General features: G+C 45.9%; 1 protein-coding gene and 1 long non-coding RNA gene across 3 annotated transcripts; one reads left to right on the forward strand and one right to left on the reverse strand.

The window, feature by feature from the left end:
- Positions 1 to 2,955: 2,955 nt before the first annotated feature.
- noto (notochord homeobox) lies at positions 2,956 to 9,642 on the reverse strand. The gene is made up of 4 exons (XM_088400628.1): positions 9,488 to 9,642; positions 4,516 to 4,814; positions 4,258 to 4,436; positions 2,956 to 3,329 (listed from the first exon to the last, which is right to left on the reverse strand). The coding sequence occupies exons 2-4, from the start codon at positions 4,811 to 4,813 to the stop codon at positions 3,123 to 3,125; spliced, it is 684 nt and encodes a 227-aa protein (XP_088256754.1). The 5' UTR covers position 4,814; positions 9,488 to 9,642; the 3' UTR covers positions 2,956 to 3,122.
- On the forward strand, positions 9,272 to 13,769 carry LOC148385611 (uncharacterized). Of its 2 annotated transcripts, XR_015863441.1 has the most exons (3): positions 9,272 to 9,663; positions 13,305 to 13,455; positions 13,571 to 13,769. It is a non-coding gene; the product is annotated as an uncharacterized LOC148385611 (long non-coding RNA). The 2 variants fall into 2 exon arrangements; XR_015863440.1 differs by lacking the exon at positions 9,272 to 9,663 and having other exon boundaries at positions 13,232 to 13,455.
- Positions 13,770 to 15,707: the final 1,938 nt, after the last annotated feature.

The raw sequence follows: 15,707 nt of genomic DNA on the forward strand, positions 1-15,707 counted from the left end.
CAGTATCAACATTATCAGCCCATAAACGTTGATTTAGTTTTTTTAAATTGAGATTTCAATTCTTTTTCCTCGCTCGTTAACGCTTATGCTAATAGCGAATCATCCGGTTTAATTAATTTACTGTCGTCTTTGTGTCAAATGTTATTAATGCCAGGCGTTCTTGAAAAATTACAGAACTATCCAATTAAAATAACATGCACGCATAATCTCAACAACTCCGTTCGAAAATGTTCTTGACTGAAATAAATCCGCATAAATGACAGAATTCAAATAAATGAATCCGTGCAATCCAAAATGGTTTTGGTCTGATGTCCTGTTCAGACATGACAGCTGCCCCCCTGTGTTGGCAAAATGTACTCTCAAAAGAAACTTTTGATAAAAGACGTTTTTGAAAAAAGCGTTCCCGACGCTTTATCAAAAAAAAAAAAAAAAAAAGGTGTTATTTATTTACATGCGAAATCTTTTAAGAGCACTGTCATACAACGCTTCAAGTCCTGCGAATGAAAACGAGCTATTCGTGTTGTAACAGTTTTCTGGGTTTATGCTGCCACTTGTCGGAAAAAGCCAGGTACAACAGCTTGAGGTCCCCTCCCTTTTTTAACACCATAGAATTTGCAGTGTATCATGACTGAAGTGAATATGGACTACAACGTGGTAAACATTTCCTTATTACAGATGACATCATCTTTATGCTTAGTGAAGAATAACAATCTGCTGCAAATCAAGATGTATAATGAACGCAATACTTTTTCAAGAGAATATTGTTATGGTGATTGAATGGAATGTGAGATGAATGAAGATGTGATGGCTCCTTCATTAAAATAACCTAATTGGCCATTTTGTTTGTGTGCTCAGCGCTAATGTGTGCCTTGATGCTAATGTAAGCCACCTGCAGAAATTCACCCTTGCCACAATAACCACATGGCAAAAGTAGCACGTCGCCGCGTATGTGGCACCTGCGCGACAAGCTGCGACTGCCCCCCACATAGCCTCCCCCACCCCCTCCCGCCCCACTACAACCACTCGGCCTAAACAAACATTCAGCTCAATACAATCGATTGCACCTCAATGATACAGTAAATTCTAAGATATTAAACTAGTTGCCTGTGGTTCAAAGTGAAAAGGTTATTTACAATCGAGGCAGTGGAATCACGTGATAGACAGACTTTTGGGCTTACCGCCCCTTTACAAGTAAATCCTTTCGAATTAATAACTTGCAATTAAAATGGTCTGTATTGAACTGCAAGCAGAAGTCATTCTACTGTAAAGTTGCCCTTTGTTGGCACTTTATTGGTTCCCTTTCACTCCGCGCGCTGATTGGCTGCCACTCTGAATGCAGACAGGAAGAGGCGTGTCCCCGTCTCCTCCCCTTAGGAGGCCACGTCCGTGCTTGGTCCGCCATTGTGCTGGTTCACAAAAGAGCCTGCTTCCACTTCAAACGCAGTAATGAAAGCTAATGACTATTAGATGGAGTGCGCCACATAAAATATGCTAAGCGCCATTTTGACGAGGCATGAGAACTTTCACACCTTCTCGCCTCCACATGTCCATCTTCATATGTAACCTCCAATTTGGACTCCACGCTTGTCATGCTGCATTATTTTGTTCTTATTAACTATTGGAGCTTGTTAAAACGATACAAGGTCTCCCTCTAGTGGTATGTGAAAGTAAATGACCAAAATAAATTTTCCAACTGAGCCGAATGGTGCGGTGGATTAAATTTGTCTTGAATTCTGCACATCACTTTTGTTGTATTTGATGTCTCACTGATTTTGAAGCCTGGTATCACAAGCAATGATTCATTTGAAGGAGCCCATGCAGCTGGCAGCCCCTGGTGTTGCTTTCCAGCCGTTAAGGTGGCCTTTGCTAATTGAGAGCACGCCCCCCCCCCTCCTTCCCGCACCCCTCGACTGACCCCTCCCCAAATCCTCTTCATCCCCTCCACTTTTTCCCAGGCTGCCCCTGGTCCTCCCTCAATGGGATTACGCTGGATGCTGAGATAGCAGGCGTCATCTCATCACGCTGCTTTGCGGGCTTAGCGGGCAAATCAGATCACTCGCCACTTAGATCTACTTCACTCTTTTTCAGCTAAATTCTGATTTTTTTTTTCTCAGCTGCCATCCTCTTGTTCTTTTGCTTTCATTATCTTTGTTCGTTCATTGGGAAGTTTGATCATCAGTGTTGTATTTAATGAGTGAGTTAGTTTGTTAATGAGTTAGTTTGTTAGTCAGTCATTCACTTGAGTCAACCACAGATCTGTTGGTTGTTAGTCATACGGCGCTGAGAGCATTCTGTCCAAGCAAACCGTGCCAACTTCATCATCCAGTTTAGAACTGGAAAGTATCTGGTACGCTTCCCTGTGTGCCACCTTTGTGGCGTGATGTGCTCAAAGTGTTGGTAGTCATGTTTACCTAAGATGAAAGCCTCAAACAAGCCCTCTTGATCCCCGAGGTGAGCGTTTCTCCTGTTAAGAGCTCTTGGGAGCAGATTAGTGACATGGAAACCCTCCCAGCGTGTCGCCTTTGTGCTCCGTTGTCTGCGATTCGGCGTCGCCAATTAGCCACTCCGATGCACACCGTGCTCGCGCGTCTTATCCCGGCACATGTGGCTGATGTGTCTCTAGTTGCCCACGGGAGGCCCAGGACCTGCTCGCCGTTTACGTCCACCCCAGTTCACTTTATTAGGTACACCTGTGCTGAGCATTTGGCTGCTAAGATGTAATTGGGGGGGGGCTCCTTCGAGAGGACTTTTCATTTGTTCTGCCAACCAAATGCCGTTAACCCCGTTTTTTCTTTTGTGTATTTCATGATGAAAAATGGCACCTTTGGTTATTAACTAGAATTACTTTAGCATTAGCCCCTTTTGAGTGTTTTCATATTCGTTTGGCCTGTTTGATGAATCAGCTCTGAAAATGTGTAATGCTGTGTCATCGAATGAAGAAGCCAGGCAAAGTAGTGACGTTCATTGCATAAAATATATTTATGAATATTTCATTCAAATATACAAAAATAACAATAGTCAAAGAGCAATGCATGTAGAAAAATTAAATATATAACTATACTTCTATTAAATAGGAATAGGTCGTCTTCTGTGGACAAGAGTCTTTTGGGGGAGGGGGGTTTTCAGCAAAGCTCGTGGGCATCATCAGACACATCCACATCCACGTCAGAGTCAGAGAATTCTTCCTCCTCTTCGTCAGCGTGGCCTTGAGATCCGGGGCTTTTGGGCGGGGTGGTGGCAGCTAGGCCCAGCTTGGCCAGCTTGGCCTGCTGCTGCTCCAGACTCTGCTTGCGCCATTTGATGCGACGGTTCTGGAACCATACTTTCACCTACAAAAAGAACAGTACAAGAACTAAAAATAAAGCATCAAAGCATCAAAGCATCCTGTCTGCAACTTCTTGTTTCACATAGAATCTCGTTTCTTCTCTCATGAGACAAAGCCCACGCTTCCCCCCCACCTATCAGGGGCTAGTCTCACATTGTGGGTAGGGCATTCCAAAATAAAAAAAGTGAGGAGTGTAAACAGACTTTTAGTGTATTCGGATTGCTGTAAGTCTGGACGCACTCCTCACGAGAAAAGACTCAATATTCTGCCTCACTGGTTTTGTCTGCTGATCCTTTTGCTGATTTTGAACCTGACAGATTAGAGAAATGCATTCTCATGTCAAAGAAAAATCTTTTTCAGTGTTTGCAATTGTCATTCATCATCATTGAGTGTCTTTAATTGACAATATCAAAGACGAAATGTCTTAAAAGAGTTTTGACCGTTAATATGTAAATGCCATACGTGAAAGGAAATTTGGTTTTGAGTGCTGGAATTTAATCTTTCTATGACTACCCACTCAAGGAGTTATTAGGGTTTTCTCACTTTACATCAAACACCTGAGGAAGAAAAGAAACTTCTAAAGTGTTTCTCTTCTAATTTGTCACGTAAACAGCAGTTTTATTTCTTGCCTGAGTTTGGACAACTGATCGCCGCTTTGTTTTCCCCCTCACTTTATCAAACACACAATTTCAAACACAGTATCAAAGACATAGTTAATGTTTCTTTCTTAACGTGTAAAACATTTTTTTTTCATATTTACAACATATTTTATATGCTTTAAATTGATTTAGATTGAAATTTCTTATGTCAGCACTCACTGAGTGTCGGTTCAATTTTTCTCCCCTTTAATGGCGACCTCAATGCACATTAAAACTTTGTTGCCCTCATTTTGTCTCGTAAACTCAATCATATTAATTGTATTTTTTTCTGACCTGCGCTTCCGTGAGCTGCAGGGCGGAGGCGAGCAGGAACCTCTCGGAGCCGACCATGTACTGCTGCCGGGCGAACTCCTTCTCCAAGCGGGAGAGCTGCTCGCTGGTGAAGCTGGTGCGCATGCGCTTGGACTTGCCCCCCTTGGCTTTCAACGCGTGCACCTTTGGCATTGACGCCGCTGCAAAAACAGTCACAAAAGTCAGTCAAGGTGAGATGATTGAAAAGCATTCCAAGTGAGAAGGACTTGAATTGAATACCTTGCGCGTAGAAGGCACCGCGACAGGACGCCTGGTAGGGGAACGGCGGGCAGCAGTAGACGGCGGAATAGCCGGCGGGCAGCATGTTGTACGGGCAGGGCGCGTAGGTCAGTCCGGTGCCGAGGTGCAGTGCGGCCGGGTAAGGGAGCCCGGGACTCGCCCGCTCCGAGTTGCGCTCGTCTGGCTTGGCAAGCAGCGCGTCGATGGTGAATGACTTGGGCTTGGGCTGCGCCGGCGCGTAATTACGCACCGAGTATCCGCCGAAAGCTCCCGTGGCTCTGCTGCTCGGAATCTGCATCCTTGCCACGAGATGAACATGCGAGGCTAACGGTGGCCTCCCTTCTTTTATACCCGGCCAGACGCGGAGGTGTCAGCAGACCCACCCCCCCCCCCCTTTTTTTTTTTGTCTCCCCAAGCCAAAGATGAGAGGAGCCAACATCCCAACAACGTATCCAATTAATTGCAGGACGAGTACAAGATGGGATTGTCAAACATCCTCACCCTTTGAGGAGGGGGCGGGGAGGGGGATCAAGGGGGGGCTTTTGAAGACGCGGGTTGGGGGTCGTTGACTCCCAGCCAGAATTAGCCGGCCTACAAATTCCTGCATGGATCTTGAGTCCAGATGTAATCACGACTGCTGGGAAAACCTTGATGTTGCCAAATGATCTTATTAAAGGCAAATCATCTCACCGGCGTGACCGAATGAGAACCTTGCAAGAATTCCACTTTTTTTTTTTTCTCGTTCCCATTTTACCCGCTGAATAAGTCGCCGACGGAACCATGAAGAGATTCACAAACACACGATTATGGCCTTTCTCTAGAACAATGACGGGGGCAAGCACGACGTGTGACGTTTTGCGGCCGGGGTGTCGCTCCCTGAAATGGGCCGCCTAATGGAGGCGTCAAATTTGACAACCGATGTTTTTCTCTTTTTTGTTTTATGGCTTCTCTTGTTTCTATTATGACCATATAATATATCAGGGTTGCAACCTTGATGCACTGTGTCGTCCTTAACCACGCTATCTGTATCATATCTGGCGAATTTGTGGTTTTGTATATGTGTGTGTGTGTGTGGGGGGGGTTAGAATACGATGAGTGCGAAAGTCATTAGAGGAGCAACTTTGCTGCCTGGCACCTCCTCTCTCTCGGCTATTGAGAAAAAAGTATCATCTATCAATTAGCTTTACTGGCTTAGGTCAGTGCAATTTGCACATCACAGTCAGCTCTATTGGGACACTTGAGGATTGTATCAACATAGAACATATCATGATATTTATGAATTGAGGGTTAGGTTCAACATTTATATGATTTATATGATTAATTTGAAGCGGCGACATTAAAGGCGCTCGGACTGCTACGTCCTGAAACGTCACCGACCTCGCCCGCTATTCCTCCCCCGGTTGGGAGCCGTCGGAAACGGTGTGCGAGGAGGCAGAAGAGGGGCAAGCGCGGAGGCGTCCGGGCCAGGCTGGCGGCCAACCCAGCTCGCCCGGCGGTGCCCTCCATTCTTCTGGCGAATGTTCGATCGCTGGACAACAAAATGGATTATGTTCGCCTGCTGAGGTCTACAAACCGGACGGTGCGGAACTGCTGTGTGCTCGTGTTCACCGACACCTGGTTGACTGACAACATTCCAGATTCTGCCGTGCATCTGGAGCGGCTAGCGTGCTATCGGGCGGACCGTGCCATTGTACGAGGGGGAAAATCGCGAGGAGGTGGAATATGCGTCTACATCCGAGAAGAATGGTGCCGGGACTCTGTGGTGGTATGTAAGCACTGCTCGCCACTTGCGGAGTTTGTGATCATCAAGTGCCGTCCTTTTTACCTGCCGAGGGAATTTACCGCGATTCTGCTAGTCGCGGTATACATCCCGCCTTCCAACATCGAAGGCGACAGGATCGCGGCGCTTGGTGAACTGTACCAGGCTGTCAGTGAACAGCAGACAGTGCACCCTGACGGTTTCACCATCTTCGCTGGAGACTTTAATTATGCCAACCTGAAGTCTGTTTTCCCGAGGCTTCACCAGCATGTTACTTTTCCGACACGTGGAGACAGCTTCCTGGACCCAGTCTACTCTTTCTGACCATCTCACCGTTTTGCTTTTGCCCGCATACAGACAATTGGTAAAGGCATCCAGGCCGGTCCGGAGGCGGGTTCGGGTGTGGCCTGAGGGTGCCTCCGATGCACTTCGTGACTGCTTCGACACCACTGACTGGGACTTGTTTAAGCAGGCGGCCACCTACAACGATCGGACGGACATGGAGGAGTATACTGACTCTGTTTCCTCTTACATCACGAAGTGCATCGATGATGTGACTTGCTCAAAATCCGTCGTCACTCGCGCGAACTGGAAGCCGTTGCTGACAGGGGCTGTCCTCAGACTGCTGAGGGCCAGGGACAAGGCTTTAAGGGCGGGGGATGAGGCTGGCTTGAGGACAGCGAGGGCCGACCTGTCCCGGGGCATCAAAGAAGCGAAAAAGGCGTTCTCGTGCAAGATCTCCACCCACTTCAAGGACAGCAAGGACGCACGTAGCCTTTGGCAGGGCATTCAGACCATCACAGACTACAAGCCCGCGCCGAGGAGCTGTGAGGGCGACGTCCGTCTGCTGAACGATCTTAACCGCTTCTTTGCTCGCTTCGACGCCCAGAACAGCACTGAAGACCACTCCCCCCCACACGAGCAGCCCCTGCGCCTCTCTGCCGACGGAGTGAGGAGGGCGCTTGCCGCTATTGACACCCGTAAGACGGCGGGCCCTGACAACATCCCGGGTCGAGCGCTGAAGGACTGCGCTGGGGAGTGTGGGTGTCTTCACGGACATCTTTAACGTTTCCCTGCAGCAGGCCATCACCCCACCATTGACCCTTTCCAGTTTGCGTACCGTGCCAAACGGTCCTCTGAGGATGCCATCTGCTCTGCCCTCCACTCAGCCCTCACCCACCTGGAGAGAAAGGACTCATATGTGAGGTTGCTGTTTGTGGACTTCAGCTCTGCCTTCAACACCATTGTGCCGCAGCGACTCATCTGCAAACTCGACGAGCTGGGCCTCAGTACCTCCCTCTGCAACTGGCTACTGGACTTCCTCTGTCAGAGGCCTCAGGGGGTGCGTGTTGGCGACAAAATCTCCGCCAGGATCACGCTGAGCACGGGGGCCCCCCAGGGCTGCGTGCTCAGTCCATTGCTCTTCACCCTGCTGACGCATGACTGCACTGCAACCTACAGCGACAACCGCATAGTGAAGTTTGCTGACGACACGACTCTGGTGGGTCTCATCACGAAGGACGACGAGACTCGGTACAGGTCGGAAGTTAACCTTCTGACCACGTGGTGCAGGGACAACAACCTCCTGCTGAACGTAAACAAGACCAAGGAAATCGTTGTTGACTTTCGGAAGGGTCGCACAAAACACCTGCCGCTGATCATAGACGGTGCTGTGGTGGAGAGGGTGAGCTGCACCAAGTTCCTGGGGGTGCACATCAGTGAGGACCTCTCCTGGTCAGCAAACACCGCGTCACTGGCAAAGAAAGCTCAGCGCCGCCTGTATTTCCTGCGGAAGCTCAGGCGTGCATCTGCTCCTCAGGCAGTCCTGTCTACATTCTACCGTGGCACCATTGAGAGCGTCCTCACCAGTTGCATCGCTGTCTGGGGTGGAAACTGCACTGAACAGAACTTGAAGGTCCTGCAGCGCATAGTGAATACGGCTGGTAAGATTATTGGTGCTTCGCTCCCCTCCCTGAAAGACATTTACACCTCCCATCTCGCCCGCAAGGCAACCTCGATTGCGAGTGATGTGAGTCACCCGGCTCACTCTTTGTTTGACCTTCTGCCCTCTGGGAAGAGGTACAGGAGCCTGCGCTCCCGCACCACCAGACTCGCCAACAGCTTCTTTCTCCAGGCTGTTACGACCCTGAACTCGCGATCCCCTTCTGCGTAGCGTGCAGCACTGTTGCACTATTTTCTGGACTGTCTGCTGTACGCTCACTTGCTCCTTTTTGCTCCTCTTATTTATTTATTTGTTGTGTTATTTACTCATTATTTATTCAGCACGCTGTTGTTGACTTGTTGACTTGATTGTCTATTGTGGGCCATGTCTTGTCACCGTGAGATAGGGGGGAACGAAATTTCGGTTTCTTTGTGTGTCTTTGGCATGTGGAGAAATTGACAATAAAGCTGACTTTGACTTTTGACTTTGACTTTGAAATTAATTAATAAATTTATTATTATTTATTCGTCTAAGCATGTATACGTCAAATTTAAAAAATGAACATATACGACAAAACTTGTGCCAAGAAAAAAAGTTAATAAAAAATCGGAAATATATGTTAAAGGGACACAAAAAGGCATTTCTAATTAGAATTAGCTGTTAACGTTTCATTTTTTAAGTCGTTTTTTGTCAAAGTTGGTTTAGAAGTTTTGTTCCCACTGTATTGTAATTATGTTTTATGGTCAATAAACCATTTTAAAATGTTGCTCTTTTGAGGAGCCCTAGCAGTATCAGCAATCTTTTGCCAATTTTTCAAGTGGGTGCACTTTCCACCATTGTTTGTGATATTTTCACGATCCTTCATTAGTCACGTTTTAAAAACCCTTAATCGTATTTCTCACATATCATATGCAAAATAATTCCAATTGAATTAAAATTATTTTTCCTCTCATCTTAATTCTCCCGTCCCTATACACCCCCCCCCCCACACTTTTTGACACATACACCGTCAATGGGAGAATCGAACTCACGGTGCCGGCAACAAGACAGGCGAGTGTACCCTTACACCATCAGCGAGCCCCAACCCGTCTCCGTTTGATCCCAACAACTTTCACTCCTATTTGGGTTTCCCCTCATTATTGGCCGCCGGTGTTTGCGTGTCGTGTACTGATTGCACTCTTGAGTAGCGTCTTTTGTGCAGACGTGTTTGCGCTGCGCTGCGAGGCGATTGCGCTCCTAATTGCGCCATGTGATCTCTTTGCTTTGCTCACCGAGGTGCTGCTGCTGCGGGCGAGGCGATTTGAGGCGAAACAGCGTCCGCGAGTCAGCCTTTCAACTGCAGCTCTGCAAACACGGCTTGTCCTTTTTGGAGAGCGCAACGTGCGCATGCGCTCGCTCACTGTTTGCTCTGCGCAGCTGAGTGACACTCCGACGTCTCATCAACCAGGTAAACACAATGCCTGTACTGTGCTGGGACCACCCTTCATCCAACTCTATCGGGCCTTTTTTTCTAGATATGAATAAATAAATTTGTCTCTCAAAAAAAAAAATCCACTTGCTTTTCATGACAAAAGCAATGTTGAAGTTCATTAAGGAGGAAGTGGCGGATTGTCGGATGTGTATTGGAACCAGACAAGGAATACACTCCGCATTCATTGTGCTGGCCCATTCAAAGTCATAGGAGTGAATGCGGGCAGTGTGACGTCACCCTATTGGGCCATCGTGCACAATTGAGCTTGAAAGTGCGTGTACGTCAATAGCAGCCCATTCGCAATTATACAAGAGATCATAATTGCTTAATTACTTACCTTGAAAGAAAATCGTAGATTTTTTTTAGATATTAATGATAGATATTTTTTCTTATTTATTCTTTGAAATGTTTATATAAAAAAAATCACCAATCAAAGATTATGGTTAAATGAAAACTGTAGTACAGTGGTTCTTAACCTTGTTGGAGGTACCGAATCCCAGCAGTTTCATATGCGCAATCCCTCTTTAGTGAAAAAGACTTTTTTTTTTTCAAATTGAAGACATAGACATTTTTTACTGGCACACAAAATGAGCCGTGCATGAACATCACCTTGTTCAAAGAATAAAACCAACACAATGCATGAATTCACAACAAATGACATACCAGCAAATCAGTGTGACTTCTGCTGTTGCCTTTGCGAGACCATTTCAGATATGCAAATTTATAAATCAGGTGTGTTCGGACCTCCGCCGTGGAGGCTCTGCCGAACCCCGGAGACCGACTCACCGAACCCCTAGGGTTCGACCGAACCCAGGTTAAGAACCACTGCTGTAGTATATGATTCAGTGTGGTGTGTGCACTCAAGGCCAACAATGAGGCGCTCTAAACCAGCCATATGAGCCACAAGCCCCTGTCCACATACTGGCTGTCAAGTCGAACTTCAGTTTTCCTTTTCACGCTTCTGTCTTTCTCTGCATGAGATGCGTGCCCTCACGGCTAACAACAAGGCACTCTCACATGGCAATATGGGTGAACTGTAGGCAATAAGTACAGCCAGCTGACTGCACACTGTAACTGTGCTGAATCAAAATCCTGCAAAATTGTACTTTCATGCGAACTGGCTGTGTGAAGAGCAGTGCGTGTCGGCTATGCAGATGTTGCTTGCGATGCATTTGCGCATTTGGCCACCGTTATCCATTAGCATCGACACCTGCTACTGTACGAGCCCCTCGAGGGGCCGCTCTGAGGACCTGCGGGGGCCATCGAAGTAGCACTGTGGGCTCATTATTCACTTAATGAGGGATTAAACTTCCCGAAACGACCCGGGAACTCGCCATGTGTATTCTGGATGCCTGAAAACGTCTTTTTCACTCAAAACACGTTAACCGTTGTGGCTTGTATTTATTTCGTCTGTTTTCATTTAGAACTGGAATCTGTTGTCATTTGGCTTGTTAGCTTCATCTGCTGAATCCATTTTTATTGATTTTCCTACGCTAGTCACAATTCAATCTTTCAGTTAGCATGTTAGCTCCGTCTGCTGTGTCGGTTTTGCCCTAGGGTGTTAGCTTCATCTACTACATACTACATATTACATACATACATATTTAGCATGCGCGCTGTTTTATCATTTGTTTCAATATTCATTTAGCATGTTAGCTGTTTCACACATAATCTTCATTGACTATATTAATTTAATTGAGCGCTTTAGCATTGCCCATCTGTGTATCCATTCAAGTGGAGCATTTTAGCTTCATTTACTGCAGTTATTTTGAAAAGATGAAAAGTACCCTTTGATCTGATTAACTCAGGCAAGGAGAGATTGAATCCATCGTGTTCTCGTCCTGGCATTGAACAAGAGTATATCATTGATGACCCTTTCGGCCCAGGTGCCGTGTGTTGAGGTTTTGGGGGGGTTCTGTGAATTGCTCGTGGCGGCGGGGGTGCTGATGCAGACACCCCCCTCTAATGGAGGTGAGAATTGGCGGGTTGGACTTTAACACTTGACCTGTGTTTACACTTCCTGTGGGTGTCATTGTCCGTAAAGTGCCTGCTCACTCACATGGGGCCACGCTGCTTTCAGGAACCTCAAGCCGGCCCGACCGAGCCAAGCCGGACCGGATATGGCCTTCGCTCCACGCATCGCTGCTCCATCATTTCCTCTGCTTCCTTGCAAACTCTGTTTACTTATAGCACTGCACCAATTCCTCTGAACAGCACACACACGCACAGCCTCGGGCACTTTATGGGAAAATAATGACAAAGCTATTACCCACGTTATATTGCTACTGCCTTATTCCAAAATTGGTTAGTTTAAGAATCATCCCTAAAAATCCCTCATAAAATTAGCCATAATTCCTACATGCCTAAAAGGTCTGAAAATATAAAAAAATATTTTAAAAATGAAAAATTCATAACATTAACCCGTGAAAATAGTATTAGTATTAGTATTAATATTGCAGATGTATTCCAAAATGTATAAAATTTGAAAACAAATTTTAAAATGATTCATAAAATTGCCTATGATTAAGTGAAAGCAAGTCCTTTTATTTTTTGCAAATTTGTTGTTTAAAACCCGCAATATTGTGCGCTCGTGCCTAAAGTAGTGGAAAAAAACAAGACACGATGATGCCTCTTTTTGTTTGCGTTGACGTCTCCATGGCAACGGCGGTTTACAGTGATGTGCATTGTATGCATCCATGTCAATGTAAAGAGCACATCAAAGCACTAAAACAAAGACTGGAGGACACTTTGCGCCTCATAATGGACCCCATCATGAGCACACACACACTACTTCCCCTCACACACACGCACACACCCCGACACTGCACTTGATTGCATTGCAGTGGAGTGAGAACTTCAAACAAGGACCACACACAGGCAGACGGCAGCTCCTCCGGCGTCTGCTGACATCTACTGGACAAAAAGCTAGCAGCAACCAAGAACATTTTTTGTTGAATTATTTCTTAAACGTATTTATGTTCGTATAGATTTTACATTTTCACTTTATAAGCATGCACGTATCTATCTCAACACTTCCGACCGACCGTATTTTCTTATTTTGGATGTAAAAATGTTACTAAACTTTCTGACGGTATAATTTAGTATTTTGTTACTCTAATTCTATTGTTTTGGTTGTTGTGTTGTATTGTATTGTGTTGTAATTACATCCAAATTTGTCCTTAAACAGTAGTCAGTTCAGGTCCGTGTCGTATCAAATATTTACACAAGAGGACGCTACAGTGCCAGCAAACGAGACCAGACGCATTTGATGACGTATGTGACTGGTTATGAAATATCTGCTGGACTCCTGTAATGGAAGTGGAATTACTTTTAACCATCTATTTATGAACTGTGCATTTGATACTCTAGCAGGGGTCACCAAGTCTGGTTCTCAAGGGTGCCAATTCAGCCTGTTATAGATGCACCCCCACTGCATGACACCCGATTCAAATAATTAGGATCGTTATCAGGCTTAATAGACCTTGCTGATGAGCTGATCATTTGAATCAGGTGTGTTGTAGTAGGGCTGCACATAAAACGGGATGGATTGGCACCCTTGAGGACCGGAGTTGGTGAACCAGCCATCCATTCACCTATACCGCTTTTCCCCATGGAAGTCACAGGCGTGCTGGAGCCTATCCCAGCAGTCCTCAGGCAGTAGGCGGGGGACACCCTCAACCGGTTGCCAGCCAATCGCAGGGCACACACAGAGACAAACAACAATCCGCACCCGCTGGTTTTGAGGAAGGCTAACGACAGGATTAAATGGTAAGAAGGAAAAAATATATATTTTCAAATTTTCATTTATTACTTGTTGTGAACAATACTTTTTAATGATGTGTGTGGATCATATCCTCTTTTTTTTTTTTACCTGCACTTAAAGTCAGCGTGCCACTGCATCAATTGCGTCCTGGAAGGTGGCAGCCCTTTCGGGATGCTTGGTGGCTTTCTGGCCATCGGTGTTTCCACTGCTCTGGTTTTTTGCCTCGCCGCTGGTGTCCCATGTGAAGATGAGGTTGCGTGAGGCACCGCTAAACTCTTAAAAGGACAAAAATAAATAAAAAAAATTTAAAAATCCTGAATTGCATCCAACCCCATCTTTACTTCCCTCTTGGGAGGATGCTGGAGGTTCCCACTCTGATGACCATAACTCCCATTTTGGAGCTTCTGTGCTGTCCTGGTTTAATGGTGCTTGCCAGGGCCTGGTGGGATCAAATGTTGATAGAATTGAGAGATCTGAGAAATGAGAAAGTAATTAAGTATGTTATGTCAGCTCTGTTCTTCTTCCCTAGTCGCTCCCCTATGAATTAAGATGAAATTCTAGTATGTATTCTCAATTCTACATCTTTGACTCCAGGAGAAGGAGCCAGCAACGATGATGACACAACCTGTGGCTGTGGTCTTGACATGTGACATGTGTACGTGAAACATGTTAAAACGTCTGCATCATTTGTTTATTGTGTTGGTTATCAACCTATATTCGTCTTTAATTAAAATAGGAAGAATAATATGGCACTAATAAGTCAATTTCCCACTGAAGTCCTCCAAAGCACTGTAAGTATACTTTTCTGAGTATTTGGCGTCGTTTTGTGCCAATATTAGGTCATTACAAAATGACTGAAAATACCATATATTCAGATTAAAACGATTCCGATTAAATTTAAGATGTTGCATTTCATTCAGATCTTATTCAGAGCTCGCTGATGCTGCCAAACTACTCCACACACAGCAGCATCCCGATTGGTCCTGCACTGAAAACTATGAACGTCACTTGGGACGCTCCATCTCAAATCTGTTCAGTGGGCACTGGGGCGCCCTTATTGTCACGTGATGTCAATTTGCTGCTGAGAGTCGTGCCGGGTCGGGGTTCGTTCGTTCGTTCGTTCGTTCTTCGTGCGTGCGTGTGTCAGAAGAACAGCCCTCTCTTCTCGCCCCGCCCCTCCCTCCTCGCCTGCTCCGAGCAGGCAAGAAGGCGGTGGCCGGCGGGGACAGAAGAGGCCGGAGAGGAAAAGAAAATGGAGGGGGGGAGGGATTCCAAGGCCACACAACTGCTTCCAAATAAATTGTATTTCATTCACAAAAATAATAATACCTATCCACATGTAATCAATTGTTTTATGTGAAAAAATTACACACAAAAATTAAAAAATAATAAAAAACGGACAGTGCTCGCACTACGCTATGGGCCATAGCCGATGGCCGCATTGCCTGATGTACGTATACGTGTTGTGATCAATGTTAACATTGATTTAGGTTAAAGTTGTTTGACGGACCGGACGGGGGGGGCGTCGCGATGGATGATTTGCAAAAGTAGCCAGGACCGCCTCTGCGCCTGGTCACCCGAGTTTTAATTGCAAGGAAATCATCACCTTTTTTCCACCACAACTACCCTTTGCGTTAGCCTTCTTGGGACGCTCACTGACGTCATCCCAACGTGCCGACGTCGAGCGGGCTAACTATGATGACGTCATATTTTGGGAATTACTTCGGATGTGTGAGTCAAATATTTGATCAAATTTCACATCGTATGTTGAACAATTCGCATGTTTAAGCAATCGTATGTAGAGGTTTGACTGCAATTGTATTTCTAAGTACGTCCAGAATAACGTGCAGTCTGAGACCCCGCCTGTAGGTAGCGGTACAGTACTCTTCACTGCTGCCCTCTCAAGAGTTGGTTGTGGCTTCTCAGGCATATTTGTAGTTCCGCATTTGATAACATGTTGTCGTTAGCTCGCAAAACAAGTTGTAAAGTGTTCCCCCATTTTTGTAGTTCTATTCTTGAAGTCCCACATTTGGGGTTCGATAAAGTTCCGTTGCTGTTTTGAAGGTCAGCGTTAAACCCAATTAATCCCCATCATTTAAATGACAAAAATCACTTGATGTGAGAGTGATCTGCTGGAGTTCATTTTGATAAGGTTACCTTTGATATCTGTTGAGTAGATTAACTTTTAATCACTGACCTCATCAATGATGAATAACTCCCTCTGTGTGAGGCGGGAGGCGGCTGACAGATGGGCGGC

This window comes from Syngnathus floridae, chromosome 16 (assembly GCF_059516105.1).
Source record: "Syngnathus floridae isolate MCC-2025c chromosome 16, RoL_Sflo_1.0, whole genome shotgun sequence".
NCBI classification, from domain to species: domain Eukaryota; kingdom Metazoa; phylum Chordata; class Actinopteri; order Syngnathiformes; family Syngnathidae; genus Syngnathus; species Syngnathus floridae.